Source organism: Natator depressus, chromosome 3 (genome assembly GCF_965152275.1).
Source record: "Natator depressus isolate rNatDep1 chromosome 3, rNatDep2.hap1, whole genome shotgun sequence".
Taxonomy (NCBI): domain Eukaryota; kingdom Metazoa; phylum Chordata; order Testudines; family Cheloniidae; genus Natator; species Natator depressus.
The window spans coordinates 104,786,995-104,803,427 of NC_134236.1; the positions used below are offsets into that span (position 1 = coordinate 104,786,995).

The 16,433-nt window shown below is 40.5% G+C and overlaps 1 protein-coding gene across 2 annotated transcripts in view; it reads right to left on the reverse strand.

Annotated features, from left to right (window-relative positions):
• The window catches only part of MAP3K5 (mitogen-activated protein kinase kinase kinase 5), a 160,759-nt gene that overhangs the window by 57,342 nt on the left and 86,984 nt on the right, over positions 1 to 16,433 (reverse strand). For both annotated transcript variants that reach the window (XM_074948490.1, XM_074948489.1), the window contains 3 exons: positions 11,231 to 11,343; positions 4,305 to 4,464; positions 2,123 to 2,276 (listed from right to left, as the gene is read on the reverse strand). In XM_074948490.1, coding sequence (XP_074804591.1) covers positions 2,123 to 2,276; positions 4,305 to 4,464; positions 11,231 to 11,343 — 427 coding nt within the window. The remainder of the gene's footprint in view (positions 1 to 2,122; positions 2,277 to 4,304; positions 4,465 to 11,230; positions 11,344 to 16,433) is intronic.

The following is a 16,433-nucleotide window of genomic DNA, read 5'->3' on the forward strand; positions in this document are numbered from 1 at the left end:
AGCTTCTGATTTCTGGCTTCGATTCCCTGGCTCTGCCTCTGGCCTATGACTCTGGTTGACCCTCTAGCTCTCACATTTGGCTTCTGTCTCTCCAGTTCTGATCCTCAGCTTCGCTTCTGACCTATGACTCGTTTACCCTCCGGCTTTGGCATTCAGCTTCTGTCCCTCTGGCACTGACCCTCAGCTCATTCTTGGACTCTGCCCACCCAGTACCCAGTTACAACCAATAGGGTGAACTCTCATTTCAAACACTAGGCCTGACTGCCCACAGATCATTTGGCTATAGTGACAAGTGTAGCTCAGGGCCAGATTTTAAAGTATGTCAATGCCTACAGATGGAAGTTGGGATTTTCAAAAGCGCCTACTAGGCACCTATCTGCGTCTTTAGGCGCCTGAATACCTATAAAAGTCTGGCCTTCAGCATCTCAGAATTGGGCCTTAAGTTTGTAAAGAAATGCATGCAGCAGCATTTTAGTATCTGTATTTTTCTACATATGTAACATCCTTGTAAAGCGTGTCATGTCTTCTTCCAGTGTCAAGTCAGAGGATAACAGCTTTCTTCAGCTGCCAGTTGTGAAGTTACTTTGTATGTTCAATTAGTAGAAGCTGGTGCGTTGGTACTGAAGTCCCTAGATCCAGACCGTATTGGCAATCTGTGCTGAAGACTGTTACACAGAAGCAGCGTTACAGATGAGTTGTTTCTTTTTTTTTTTTTTTTTTTTTTTATAAATACCATTTATTTGTAAAGCTTTAACAAAAAAAATTCCATAGTGCCTTTCCATTTCTCCTCTTTTGTTGCCCTTTCTCTACTGTATGCAATGCACAATCTGTTTTGCTTGTACATGTACATTTTTCAGACTGTGAGGGAGAAGAGGCCTGTTACTGGGTGACAGTAGTATAGTCACATGAACAAGTATGGGTACAACATGTCACCTTTAAGCTGTACTGTGTTATTGACCAGATCTTCCCAATTTTAATTTTAAAGAAAATAAGAGAGTTTGGCTGAGACAGTTCTGGAAGGCAGATCCTGTTTTCAATGTTTCATTATGTCATGTGATAAGTACGAAGAAGAAAGGGATGTGGTTTCCCCTGGGTGTCTGTTACGAAGCCCAGAGTAATCTGCATATTTTCTTGCTTTAACTCCCTCCAAAAACCTCACCATGTCACCACCCTTCCTTGCAGAAAAAAGACCGAAGAGGATTCCCTCCAGAGCCTCACATGGTCACTACTTACTGTCTGGAGCAGTTGCTCTTGAGCATTACACAGTGCAGTTTTCCCTGGGATTGATTGTACCACGTACACATTGTGTCCAATCCCCAGCAGCCTGCAGAGCTGTACAAAACAGCCCATTTGCACTTCTCAGGAATTTGGGTGACAACATTGGTTGCCATTTAAAAATAATAAAAAAGCAGTATTTGTCAAAAGCGACCACATCAAAGTGTCTAAAATACAACTTTTCCTTGACACATAGCATACAGGAAACAGTAGTAGTGAGGATTTTTTTATTGCATATATCCTGCACCCTCTAGCTGGGCATAAAGTAGCCATTCAGCATAAAGCAATTGAGCAATATATTACTAGCAGGGTTCATAATTATTTTTCTAGGAAATATTTGAATGCATGTAATGTAGCGTGGTTGTGGATTACTGTCTAATACTATAAACAGTATGGTACTGGCTGTCTAGGCTCACTTATCGTCCCTAAAACAGTGCACAAGTGGACATCATTAAGTGAAATAAATTGTGAGTCAGATATGCTAAGCCTAACAATGTGTTGCTAACAACTGATAAGACAGAGAAAGAAAAACTCCTTTCCCCAATGTGTAATTTAATTGATCTGTTGTCGTTTGGCACAGATTGGAACATTATAGATAGCCTGAATTATAAAATTCTATCTTGGCTTTTCCCTTGTCATTTTCCTATAAAACAGACCAAGCATTGTCACAGAATTTAATCAGCTAAAACCACTGCACTACGCAGATCAAATATATTTCTTCTGGGAGCATGGTTTATTGCCTGAAAAGTTCTGAACAAGTGGTATTTTTATTAACCATGCTATATGACAAAAAGGAAATTAATACAATTAGAAGTTAAGTGAGAGAGTTAATAAAAAGCACACTTACTGGAAATCTAACTACAGACACATCTGTCTTTGTGGCTTCAACTAGGAAGTCCATCCAAAAGTCTACAAGTTCCTGTTTGGCAACATGTTGTTCTGGATACAATTTCTTAAAATGCTGATATATCAAAATAGTTTCTACAATAGACTTGAGGTACCTACAAACAGCAAAGCACATACAGGCAGTAAATTTAATACAGTTTGCAATTAATCATTTTTGTATCTTTAATCAGACTTTAGAAATTCAACATCACAATGCCAAGACAGCCAGTCAGATTCTGATTATCTAGGATTGCTTTTAATGAATAGTTTCCTTGTTTTAGAACCAGATATCTGTGGCAGTGACATAATTAATCTGAAACATTCCTGAATTCTGAGCAATGTCCTGAGTATGTCAGTTTTGTGATGTAGCTAAATCTCCTGCCCTGGAACTAAACTGAATCCACATCAAACTCATTTCAACTGTGACTAACTTCAAATTGAAACCCCAGTGCAAATTCATTGCATTAACCTTCTGTGTCATTGTGTCCTCTACACTACATCTGCACTGACTGATTATTTAGCGTAGGTGTTTAAAATGTGATGCTTCTGGATTCAGGGCCTTCCCATTAACAATGACACTGCCAGGCAGCCATTCAAGAACATTGTGGAAAAGACAACAGCTACGCCCGAATAGAGAATGTCTCTTCTAACTGCAGACTATGGCTCTCTCTTTTGTGTTTTGCTTCCTAAGGCATACTTACTGAGCCTTACATAATACTGGTCTCTTTCACCATTAAATAGAAAACATACAAATATGATTTTATGATTACATCATTACTGATTAATGAATTAGTTGCATATCCACAAATGACCTGAATATACCATTTTGACCCTTCTCTCAAAACTCCCACTCAAAGCTGTGTTACAAGCACTAAAGCAATAGAATATGCACAGCCAAGGAAGATGGGCCCCCATCGCATAACCTTAAAGAAAAAGTCACCACCGTTTAGCTATTATAGAACTTTGTTTTTTTTTAAGGGCAGTTTTTATGCTTGTGATAATGATACATATGGGGCAATACAAGGGCCCTTCGAGGGACAGTCCCACGTTGGGGTGATAAGGAGGTGTATCAACAAGCCTACTTTATCACCTTTGAGAAGGGTGCAGCACCTGCTTCTGCCTGCACCTGGGCAGCTATGCTGGGTGGTGCGGTGGGGAATAGAAAGTGTTGCATAGCTCCACCCCTTCCCCTCTCTTGGCACAGGCTTGGACTAGCAGTGTGCTAGCCCTAAGTAGTCACTGTGATCTCTGAGCTAAAGGGCCATAAGGTGTCTGGGCCCTGAACAAGGACATAAAGGGAAGGATGATGAAAAGGTGAACCTTACCTCCCTCTGTCCACCTGTACAGGGGCAAGACACAGCCTAACTAAATGTGTTCGTAATCACAGAGAAGATTTCTCTGAGATAAATTTGAGTACAATCTTACTGTTCTGACACCTTGATAATTCCAGAAATTAGTCATTAAGAGAGTTGGGAGTGGGGGGGAAATCAGCTGAAGGAAGATTTCAGAGTAACAGCCGTGTTAGTCTGTATTCGCAAAAAGAAAAGGAGTACTTGTGGCACCTTAGAGACTAACCAATTTATTTGAGCATGAGCTTTCATGAGCTACAGCTCACTTCATTGGATGCATACTGTGGAAACTGCTGTAGCTCACGAAAGCTCATGCTCAAATAAATTGGTTAGTCTCTAAGGTGCCACAAGTACTCCTTTTCTTTTAGCTGAAGGAAGAAGTCTCTCCAGGGAGTTGGAAGCATTGTTAGATCTTGCAGCTGTCTCAATTCTTGAAATTCCTTGATTTAATTTGCATTGCATATGTATTTATGCCAAGTGGTTTTATATATGTGAAGGAAAACAAAACACATTACACACTGACCTGATCTTACACTCAGAAAGGCACATTCATCAGTTTTTAAAATGCTATATTCCCTTCTTGATGCATGCACACAGCTTTCACAAGAGGAAAAGATACCCCCAAGTATCTTTTGAGTCTTTTTTTTAATTATTAAGAGAAGTAAGTATGAAGTTTGCTTAAAGATCACAACCACTGAAATACAATGCTATGTGTGACAAGTTCAAATAGCTAAATTAACAGCTTTTTTAACATACAGAGGTGTTCAAAACATCATATCTTGTACATCCCCTTACCATGCCGGTGCCTTTAGCTTAAATAGTTTTTCTGAAGCCTGGATCACTCTTAGGTGGTCATTGGCCAGGACACTGGCCCCCAAGAAAAATCCGACTTCCCAATAACTCTGCAGCTTCTCCAAATTCCCTTTTTTACCAAGCAGGCTACTGATCTTTACCCCTGTAGTGAATAAAATTTAATGGTAAGGTGGTTTTGCAGGCCAGTATAGATGTTAACAATTATCTGATTTGTAACTTTTTCACTGCTCAAGTTACTGTATGTCAAGAAATACAAATACATAAAATGAAGCTCTAAACAGTATGTAGGTTTCCATTTTGGGATAGCAAATTGATAATGAAGGGCATTAACAGAAAAACAATAAAACAAACTACTCTCCCCCCCACCCCCCACCCCGAACACACCCACAGAGACCAAGCTCCTTTGAACACTAAAGGAAAATTACTAAACAGTAAGGCTACACTCTGATTAAAAAAAATCTGTAAAACAAAGGAATCCTTAAAAGGAGCTTTATTAAAAGCAATTTAGACTTTCCACTGCGAGTATTCAGATGCAAATTACATGCACCATATTGTTTTTAAACCCTTCAAAGCTTCATGAGAACTAAAGGTACCTCTTTTCCCCTTCCTATCGGCCCTTCAGGAAAGGATCAGGACATCACTGTAGGGACAAAGCCGCAGCTGGATCGTTTATGTCCCTGCATGGACCTCATCTGTAAAGGTAAATTTGGGGCCTTAAAATACATAATGTAACTTTAAAAACTTAACAGATGCTAAAAACTGCACCTATTATGTTTTTTTCAGTTACAAGCCCCAAGTTTAAAGCCCCAAACTTACCTTTATAGACAAGGTCCCATGCAGGGTGAAGAGGTGATCCAGTGGGGTTCTTCCTGCAGTGAGCATCTTTTGTTTGGCAGGGAGTCCTACCCCAAGAAAAGACATCCATTAGTATTTATGTGCCCCCCTTCTGCAAACACTAGAGATTGTGGGAGAGCCTTGGGTTTACTTTCACCTGTTAATTCATGTCAAAACTACAAATTGCCTTGTTGTCACTTGGATTTTACCTCCTGTTAGTTACTAGGTATTAGGAAAACACATGGTGAGGACACACCTTTTTCCCTAGTGAAGACAAAGCTTCTAACTCCATTGTCTGTGTTAAGACCACCTTTCCCCCCTACAAGTGCTCCCTCCCTTTTCCCAGCACTCGAGCCATTATATCACTCCTCCAACCTTTGCTCTCCCACCCAATTCTTCTTTCTCTGTCCTTGCTCCAAAGACTCAAATGTTTCTGGTGGAAATCCTGCAATGATACTGAAATTTGTCCTCTCTTCAACTCCACTACACAAGCTTTCCAAATAACTTTGTTTCTGCTTCCTGCGATACTCCTGTCGAGACCTATATTATTAAACTGCAAATATTACGGTCCATCTAATTTACATTTCTTATGCTGTTCACTTTTTGCATATCGCTGATCCTAGACAATATAAACATTTTTACATTTTAAAAATATACACTCAGTTTTCACTCACAGTGTCTGTCTGTCTTTAGGATTTTGTACTCTCTTACTAACAAGATGTTGCCGTGTTTGAGTAGTGCACAGTGCAGGATAATGTTTAAATCCAAACCAAAAACTACCTGTTTTCTTTTGAATTAAACATTTTTTTCCCTAAAATGAAAATATTTCTATTAACAATAGATTTTGTAAAGCCCTTTCTTTGTAATACAGCTTGGGGCCTCCATTACTTCAGAGGAGCATGATATTTTTATGTCAGTACAGTGGTCTGGTATACTGTTTGCCACTATCATTTATTTCTATTACAGTAGCACCTCAAGGCCCTAATAAGGAATCCAGGCCCCATTGTGACAGGTACTATGCACACACACACACACGCACACACACACACACAATGCCCCATCCCAAAGAGCTTACAATACGACAAATTCTTGATTTCATCCTGTGGGCCTAATGCAGTATTCATTGTGCAAGAAAACTAATTAAAAATGGGACATTTTCTTGTATGGAGTATCTAAACAGGCCCTATATTAGTTCCACATGGGTTCCAGGCCCCAAACTATGGACTGTCTCCATAGTACAGAAAAGGGAAAAAACGATCTCCTTCAAGGTCCTCCAGTTTGTTTATCTTAAGACACACTGAAAGCTTATGAATTTACTCACACTTTTGCCTCAGTCAAACTAGAATAATGTGCTCTTTTATAGTGCACGGGTTTTAGTGATGTTCTTAAATATGGCAGTGTGATATTGATATGTATTTTCTGTAAACAAAAAATTAATAATGAAGGATAATTGCATTCCTGTGAATTTCAGTCTCAGGGCCATTATCTATTTCCATCATTTCTCTTATCTGCACAGCAGGGATTATTTTGATTTCATCATCTTTACTCAAGTGCATGTTCTTTTACACTTACTAAACTTTCAAACTCAAGACAATGTTTTCTTTATATGAAAGGGAAGCTTACCAACGTGTGTACAAAAGGCAGATTTTCCACAGTTCATTGTTAAAAAGATATTAGCTTTAAAAATTAATCAGCAAAAATGTAGAGCCTATTAATGCCATGTCAGAAATTCTGTTTACAATATCAGGAATTTGTTTGCAGCTTGTATGGAAAATAAGATATTTATCATACTCAGTTTTTGTCTGTGATTCTATATGCATAAGAAAAAGAATGCAGTCTTCCCATTAATAAAATGAACTGCTTTGCACGATCAAAGGTGGCTAAACAATCTGCAACAGCTGCATCATCTGAGCATGCAAATCACATAACTTGCAGAGAATCATTATCAGCATCCTTACAAAGCACCACGTTTGTGTTTTAGTCTCAAAAGTCTTTAAATTTCGTGATTCAAAGCAGTTAAATAACTACAAATCAAAATATAGCAAGTGTGAAAGAGACTCACAAAAATTCTCCACAAGATCATTTCATCATTAACTCTTATTCTTCCACAATTATAGACTGAAAACTTTAGAAAGCAACTGTCTGATCAAATACAGATTGGCAAAAAGCAGTTCTGCTCACTGCAGCTTTTTGAGTGACTAAAACTAACTGGGAATGTAATCAGATCCCCAAGTTGTGAATTCTGGTAATAGGTATCAGAAGACACACCATCAAAATAGCTGATATAATTTTGCTATATCCTCCAGTTTCTTTCCCCAGCCTACCATCATCATCTCAGTCTCATCTGAACTGATTCTCAATCAACTTGTTCCCATGTATGCCCCAATCTCCCCCAGACACTGAAACAGACATTCTTTGGGCTATACAGCCTGCAGACAAAAATTTGGGTGTCATCAGCACACTGAAAGCACTTCAACACATCTCGTGACTAACTCTCCCAATAGTCTCATATATGCATAAAAAGGTTGACAGCAAAGACCATCCATATGAAAGAGCTCTTGGGGCAGAACAATTTCCCAGCATCATTCCTGTGGGTTCACTCCAAAAGAAAGAATAAAACAATCTGAAGCCAATTCAGTCCTGCTAGGGTCTGAGGACAAATTAACACTTCTTTGGCATTGAAGGCAGTTGAGAGCTCTGATAATATCAGCAAGGACACCTGATCTTATCGGTCTCCAGGAGATTACTGACCAATGCAACAAGTGGACTGTGTGCTGTACCCAGCCTGGCTGACAAGTGTCAAGGAAGTCAGATGCTTCAAGTCTTTGTCTTCTTTAACATACATACATAGCAACAGGTACATTTTAAAACAAAACACTATAATCCTATCAAAACAAGATACTCCACGGCCCACACCTCTCCCACTGGGGAGAGGATGAGAGAACAAAAATGCATGACAGATGTTAGTCACATTGCTTAATGTGCTACTGGAAGGTGCCCAGATACTACAGTGATGAGGACAGCGTCTGAACCTATATAGAACAGAATAAAAGAGAAGACGTGATCTGTGGAAGATGATGCGTCAAAACATTTTCAATCATCTGAATGACACACGTAAGAATACACACAGGTGGGCAACAGGAAATACCGTCGGAACCAAAGTTTTTGAGCAGAGGCTGAACAAGTGCTTTCTTAAGAGTGATGAACACCTTGCCCTCTTCAAAGAAGATGGTGACAAACTTCACCAGCAGATAGTATAGTTCTTCAGCAGCCATGAGCATCAAGGATCCAAAGTCAGGCTGTCCTATGAAGTTCTCCAAACACAGTCAGTGAGCGACACTGGCCAAAACTCAAGAAGATAGGGCTTAGCATTTGTGCCTTCGAGATATTGCCCTAATTCCCTGGAATGCAGGCAGTTTGATCCAAAACCAATTGATTAGAGCGGAAATGTCTATGCATCAAGAAATGGCCTTATAATAGGAGAGACTCAAATAAAGCACTGAGTAAATGTAGCTCATATTAACCAGGCTGTCCACAACCCAAAACAGAGTTGCTGAGTGAAAATCTGCAGAGGCAAAATATTTTTTCTTTGCCTCCCACACAGTCATGGACATAAGAACTCAGACTTCAAAGTAGGAGGCGATGGCATGGTATCCAGGCTTTGGATTAAAAAAATCAAACCCAAAACCAGAGTATGGGAAGCCATGAATTGAGACAACCACGTGATAATCTAATAGTGGCTCTCACTGTCACAGGAGGGCAAAATGCCCGAAGAAACTAAACAGCTGAGGTATCCCTAAACAGTTCACCACACCAAACCAATACCTCAAATTTCCACATGCCACAAAACAATCCAACCTCCACATCATCATTCCTACAGCAACAGCCATCGCCATCTATTCTCCACCCTCCAAAATGTCATTATCTTTAAAAATACATCAGCATAATATCTCTATATTGTATGCAGTGTTATTCTAGCCGTCTTATTCCCAGGATATTAGAGAGACAAGATGGGTGAGGTAATAGCTTTTTAAAATATCTTTAAAATATAGAAGATAAAAGATATTACCTCACCCACCTTGTCTCTATAATATCCCTGTCCCCACTCTCCCCTTCTCTAACATACTACTGTTGCCGATACGGAGCTGGAGGGAGGCTGTCTCTCTTAAAAAGGGTACTCTTCTACCTGTACAAGTTAGTCTTTATGTGAGGAACAGCAGAGTATGTCTGACCAAGGCCACCTAGAGGTGGCTGAAAAATGGAATTTCCCTCTAATGGAAAGTTCCAAATTTTTTCAAAAAAAAAAAATTTCCACTCAAATTGAGATGAAAAATCAAAATATCTTGGAATTTTTTATTAAATGAAATATTCTAAAATATTTATTTTCAATAAGGACAAAACATTTCATTTTTCCTTTTTTTGACTTTTACATTATAATTTTAAACAGCAAAGTCCAATGCACTCAAAACCAAAAAGAATTTGATGTGGTTGAAATGAAATATTTCAACAATGTCCCATCAACATTTGTGCAATATATTCAAAATGTTTCATTTTGGTCAAATCAGCATTTTTTCTGACAGAAAACTATTCCACTGGCAGATTTTTGAACAGCTCTAATTAAGAGTAACCTCCACTTGAAACTAATGAAGGCTTTTTAGATAGGGAAATAGCAATTACGCAGGTTGGCACTTTCTTGTGATAGTGGAATTAACTCAGAAAAGTACCATCAGAGATGTAATGACCAAAAGTGGGTAGGTTCATCGGTTTATGTTGCATCTGTAAGAAATCCCCGCCATCTGATGCCTAGCTGGAATACTGATTCACTACAGCAATATTCAGAAACATGCTGTGGAGAAAGAAATAGCTCTAGTAACAAAAATGGCATTTTTGCATGTGTTTGCATGTGTCTTGGGAAGTACAAATGGAAAAAAAAGTTTTACAATAGATTGAATAACAGATGTATAAACATCCTTTTCTCTATGCATAAATTTCACTGGCACTTTAAACGCATGTATAAAATAGAATGCCATGTTATGTGAAACAATTTTACATGTATATATGTTTTAGAAGTAGTATAGAACAATTTAACGGCCTCCCTCATGTCACATGTCACTTTCTACCAACCTTATTATCTAGAATGATGTGTCAAGGGTGTTCCATTAATATGGATTTGAAAGTGAGTCCCTGGCCACATGTCCCAATAGGATGTTTCTATTATCCAGATCCTGATAAAGTAGCTCTGATTAAACAGATTGACAGGGAAGACTGCCACCTACAGAAACTATATTGTAATAGGTTTCAGAGTAACAGCCGTGTTAGTCTGTACTCGCAAAAAGAAAAGGAGTACTTGTGGCACCTTAGAGACTAACCAATTTATTTGAGCATAAGCTTTCGTGGGCTACAGCCCTCTTCATCGGATGCATAGAATGGAAAGCTTATGCTCAAATAAATTGGTTAGTCTCTAAGGTGCCACAAGTCCTCCTGTTCTTTTTATATTGTAATATATATGCAAGTACTATTGGCTAGCCTTGACTTTGCATATCTCCTTAGATCTTACGAGATAATAGCATAAGGCAACAAAGTGATATATACAACTAAATCAAAGCACAAAAGGCAAATAGAAATTTAATTTCTTCTCTCCCATCCTACCTCACTGGAAGTCAAAGGCATATTTTCCCCATTGCTAGGATGACTTTCAGTTCATTGTCCCCCACTGTCCTGTATCACAGTGATTTACCTCCAACGCTGGTAGTAACATGCCCCTTCAGGGACTAGCAAATTCTTTCCTAGGTCAACTGCTAAGTGAGCAGGTGATGAGGCCACTATACCCTCTGCTGGCCAGGCAGCAAGAGATAGGGCCCAGAGAACTGAACCAGGTCTCCACCAGAGCGCTAAACTCAGGATCACCAGGCAGGCTCGATGCCAAACCTTTTTAATAAGAAAGGCAGTTGAAGTGTTCAGTTACTCACTATCAAAGTACTCTGAACACATCCATTAGATTGTTTCCCCTATAATAGTGGGGAGGGGGAAATCATGGATTTGATTTGCCTGTGAATCAGCAAACTATTAATTACCAACTTTCCGTAGCTCAAAAGAAGTGTCAAACTGGTGTCCAGCTGCCAGTAGGAGTACTGCATAATTAATTCCCGATTGCAATGTTGGCTCTGACTCAAACGCCTTCTTGAACCTAGAAAAAACAAACACACAAGTTTACTTTCTAAATAATGCAATCTAACAAGGAGATCATTATACTTTTAGGTACTGTAAGTGCTTAGCTTCTGTTTGCACAATTAGAACCATCCATGCAAGTAAAAATATTATACTGTTCTCCACTCATGCGCCCTGCTTATTTTTAGGAGTCCAACATTTATATATCTTCTCCCATTTCTCTCTCTCTCTCACACACACACTCCCCCCACTCCCAAAAAAATTTAAGACTGGTATTTAAAATGCAAAAGCTGTTGAATTTTGCCTGTTGAACTCGCTGCTTGATTTATAGAAAGCAGCCTAGAACTCTAATGAGATCAGCAAACAGACCCTGAAAGTCAAGATGAGTGATGAAGACTTAATTTGCTCTGTACTTTGACCTGTCTTTACTTTTGCACCGTGAGGCTGAATGAAATGAGGAAGGAAATATATGCCAGCAAATTTATTTCTAGTAAAATACAAACAAAAAAATCCTCCCACCAGCCCCAAACTCATATTAACTAGAATGAATAGCTTGGCTGGCATAAAGCATTTCACACTCAGGCCTTTCTATTACTTTGCTTAGTGCTACAGCTGCTTTGAGGTTTGGAATCCTTATTTCTCCACCGATCTTTTGTGCTACCTTCATCATGCAATGGACAGGAAAAGAGAAAAAAATACTGATGAAATAATTAGGAGAAATGGGGAACAACATTTTTTGTTGTGGTTGTTCCAAATATATAGAAGCCTGTTTGTAACTTCAACTCTGGACTTCTAAACAGTATTTCATTTCTTCTACACAACACTGTCTAAATATGCCCAAGTTTGACCTGTATACCCTTAGTTCTTAAAAATGAAGACAGCTACTATGCATCTGTTTAAAATGTAGAGCCATCCACACAGTTAACAGGAGAGAAGCACACAGACAAAGGAAATGTAAATTAATCTAAGCAGAGTATCTGTCTATACAGGTGCACCCACCATCCACAACCGAAAGATTGGAAAGGGACAAGACAAGGGAAGCAAGGGAAGATCCTTGTTCGGACCAAATCAGCATAGCCGCTCCTTTTTTTAAAAAAAATGCAGTTAGTGCTTGTGGTAGGAGCTGGTGTAAAAGTCCTGAAAACTGAAGTCTTCTATTTATATACAGGAAAGACATACCACAGGCAGCGAAAATGTCACTACACTGCTTTGTTAATATGTTTTAGCCTCAGCTGAGAGATCAATTCTGAGGATGACTGAGTTCACTTCTGTAACTGTACTGTCATTCTTTGTCCTTTCTCTGTTAAGTGTGCCAATTAGTGTCAGCTGTGGTGGCGGCTTTTGGAATGTGCATAAGGAAAGCGGATCAGGCAACCAGACAGTAGCTCCTTTCACAAAGTCCTCACCCAGTCTCTCTTTTAGTTCTGTCAATTCTGTGGGCATCAATGGTGTCATATGCACCAACGTCTCTGCTTGTTAGACCTCTAAGCCCTGGTCTACCCACAGAGTTGTATCAATATAACTAAAGGTGTCGTTTTATACTGTTTAGTTATAATCTGTATAATATTTGTGTGGGGACACACTTACATTGGTTCAAACCTGGCTTATAGCAATGGGGCTTGCACTGGTAAATTTACAGATGCAAGCTAAACTGAAATAACTGTTTTTTAACAGATATGGCTCAAACACAAAAGTTGCACCAGTTTAACTTAGCTGATTTAAGTTAAACGTGTACAACTGCTGTGTGTATGTAAGCTTTAAATATCACTGGTTGTGCCTACACAGAATTGTGAGCACAAAGTTGCACCCCCACTTATTTTCATCTGCAAACTTTAGGTGCAAAGCAGGAGGTCAGGTTTTAAAAATCTGTATCTAAAGTTATGACACCACGTCAAGTGAGGCAATTACAAATGCCACCAAGATAATGAAAGCTAACATTTAGGAAAATGAAAAAAGAAAAGGAGTACTTGTGGCACCTTAGAGACTAACCAGTTTATTTGAGCATGAGCTTTCGTGAGCTACAGCTCACTTCATCGGATGCATAGCATACCGTGGAAACTGCAGAAGACATTATATACACACAGAGACCATGAAACAAAACTTCCTCCCACCCCACTGTCCTGCTGCTAACAGCTTATCTAAAGTGATCATCAAGTGATCATCAAGGAAGGCCATTTCCAGCACAAATCAAGGTTTTCTCACTCTTCCCCCCCCCACACACACACACAGACACAGACACACATACAAACTCACTCTCCTGCTGGTAATAGCCCATCCCTCTTTGAAACCTCTCTTTATAATGCGCATGATAATCAAGGTGGGTCATTTCCAGCACTAATCCAGGTTTTCTCACCCCCCCCCCCACACACACACACCCTCCAAAAACCACACACACAAACTCACTCTCCTGCTGGCAATAGCTCATCTTACAATGTGCACAGCAATAATCCAAGTTTAACCAGAACGTCTTGGGGGGGGGGGGGGTTTGTAGGAAAAAAACAAGGGGAGATAGGCTACCTTGCATAATGACTTAGCCACTCCCAGTCTCTATTCAAGCCCAAATTAATAGTATCCAATTTGCAAATGAATTCCAATTCAGCAGTTTCTCGCTGGAGTCTGGATTTGAAGTTTTTTTGCTGTAAGATAGCGACCCTCATGTCTGTGATTGCGTGACCAGAGAGATTGAAGTGTTCTCCAACTGGTTTATGAATGTTATAATTCTTAACATCTGATTTGTGTCCATTTATTCTTTTACGTAGAGACTGTCCAGTTTGACCAATGTACATGGCAGAGGGGCATTGCTGGCACATGATGGCATATATCACATTGGTGGATGTGCAGGTGAACGAGCCTCTGATAGTGTGGCTGATGTTGTTAGGCCCTGTTGACAGCTTGTGCCACACGCTCTCAAAGAAACTGCGGAATCACCTGATCAACATCCTCTACAGCAAACAGGGGAAGATTAAGAATGAGCTCTCAAAAATGGATACTCTCATAAAAAACCAACCTTCCACACAAACTTCCTCGTGGCTGGATTTTACTAAAACTAGACAAGCCATTTACAACACACACTTTACTTCTCTACAAAAGAAAAAGGACACTAAACTTTCTAAACTACTACAGGCTACAAGGGGCCACAGCAATGGTCCCCTCAACCCACCCAGCAATATTGTTAACCTATCCAACTATACTCTCAGCCCAGCAGAAGCAGCTGTCCTATCTCGGGGTCTCTCCTTCTGCCCCTCCACCCCCTCGAACATGATACAGTTCTGTGGTGACCTAGAATCCTATTTTCGACGTCTCCGACTCAAGGAATATTTCCAAGATACCTCTGAACAACATAATGATCCACAGAGGCCTGCCTACCAACATTACAAAAAGAAGGATTCTAGGTGGACTCCTCCTGAAGGTCGAAACAGCAGACTGGACTTCTACATAGAGTGCTTCCGCCGACGTGCACGGGCTGAAATTGTGGAAAAGCAGCATCACTTGCCCCATAACCTCAGCCGTGCAGAACACAATGCCATCCACAGCCTCAGAAACAACTCTGACATCATAATCAAAAAGGCTGACAAAGGAGGTGCTGTTGTCATCATGAATAGGTCGGAATATGAACAAGAGGCTGCTCGGCAGCTCTCCAACACCACTTTCTACAAGCCATTACCCTCTGATCCCACTGAGAGTTACCAAAAGCATCTACAGCATTTGCTCAAGAAACTTCCTGAAAAAGCGCAAGATCAAATCCGCACAGACACACCCCTGGAACCCCGACCTGGGATATTCTATCTACTACCCAAGATCCATAAACCTGGAAATCCTGGACGCCCCATCATCTCAGGCATTGGCACCCTGACAGCAGGATTGTCCGGCTATGTAGACTCACTCCTCAGGCCCTACGCTACCAGCACTCCCAGCTACCTTCGAGACACCACTGACTTCCTGAGGAAACTACAATCCATTGGTGATCTTCCTGATAACACCATCCTGGCCACTATGGATGTAGAAGCCCTCTACACCAACATTCCACACAAAGATGGACTACAAGCCATCAAGAACACTATCCCCGATAATGTCACGGCTAACCTGGTGGCTGAACTTTGTGACTTTGTCCTTACCCATAACTATTTTACATTTGGGGACAATGTATACCTTCAGATCAGCGGCACTGCTATGGGTACCCGCATGGCCCCACAGTATGCCAACATTTTTATGGCTGATTTAGAACAACGCTTCCTCAGCTCTCGTCCCCTAACGCCCCTACTTTACTTGCGCTATATTGATGACATCTTCATCATCTGGACCCATGGAAAAGAAGCCCTTGAGGAATTCCACCATGATTTCAACAATTTCCATCCCACCATCAACCTCAGCCTGGTCCAGTCCACACATGAGATCCACTTCCTGGACACTACAGTGCTAATAAACGATGGTCACATCAACACCACCCTATATCGGAAACCTACTGACCGCTATTCCTACCTACATGCCTCCAGCTTTCACCCTGACCACACCACACGATCCATCGTCTACAGCCAAGCTCTGTGATACAACCGCATTTGCTCCAACCCCTCAGACAGAGACAAACACCTACAAGATCTCTATCAAGCATTCTTACAACTACAATACCCACCTGCGGAAGTGAAGAAACAGATTGATAGAGCCAGAAGAGTTCCCAGAAGTCACCTACTACAGGACAGGCCTAACAAAGAAAATAACAGAACGCCACTAGCCGTCACCTTCAGCCCCCAACTAAAACCCCTCCAACGCATTATTAAGGCTCTACAACCTATCCTGAAGGATGACCCAACACTCTCATAAATCTTGGGAGAAAGACCAGTCCTTGCCTACAGACAGCCCCCCAACCTGAAGCGAATACTCACCAACAACCACATACCACACAACAGAACCACTAACCCAGGAACCTATCCTTGCAACAAAGCCCGTTGCCAACTGTGCCCACATATCTATTCAGAGAACACCATCACAGGGCCTAACAACATCAGCCACACTATCAGAGGCTCGTTCACCTGCACATCCACCAATGTGATATATGCCATCATGTGCCAGCAATGCCCCTCTGCCATGTACATTGGTCAAACTGGACAGTCT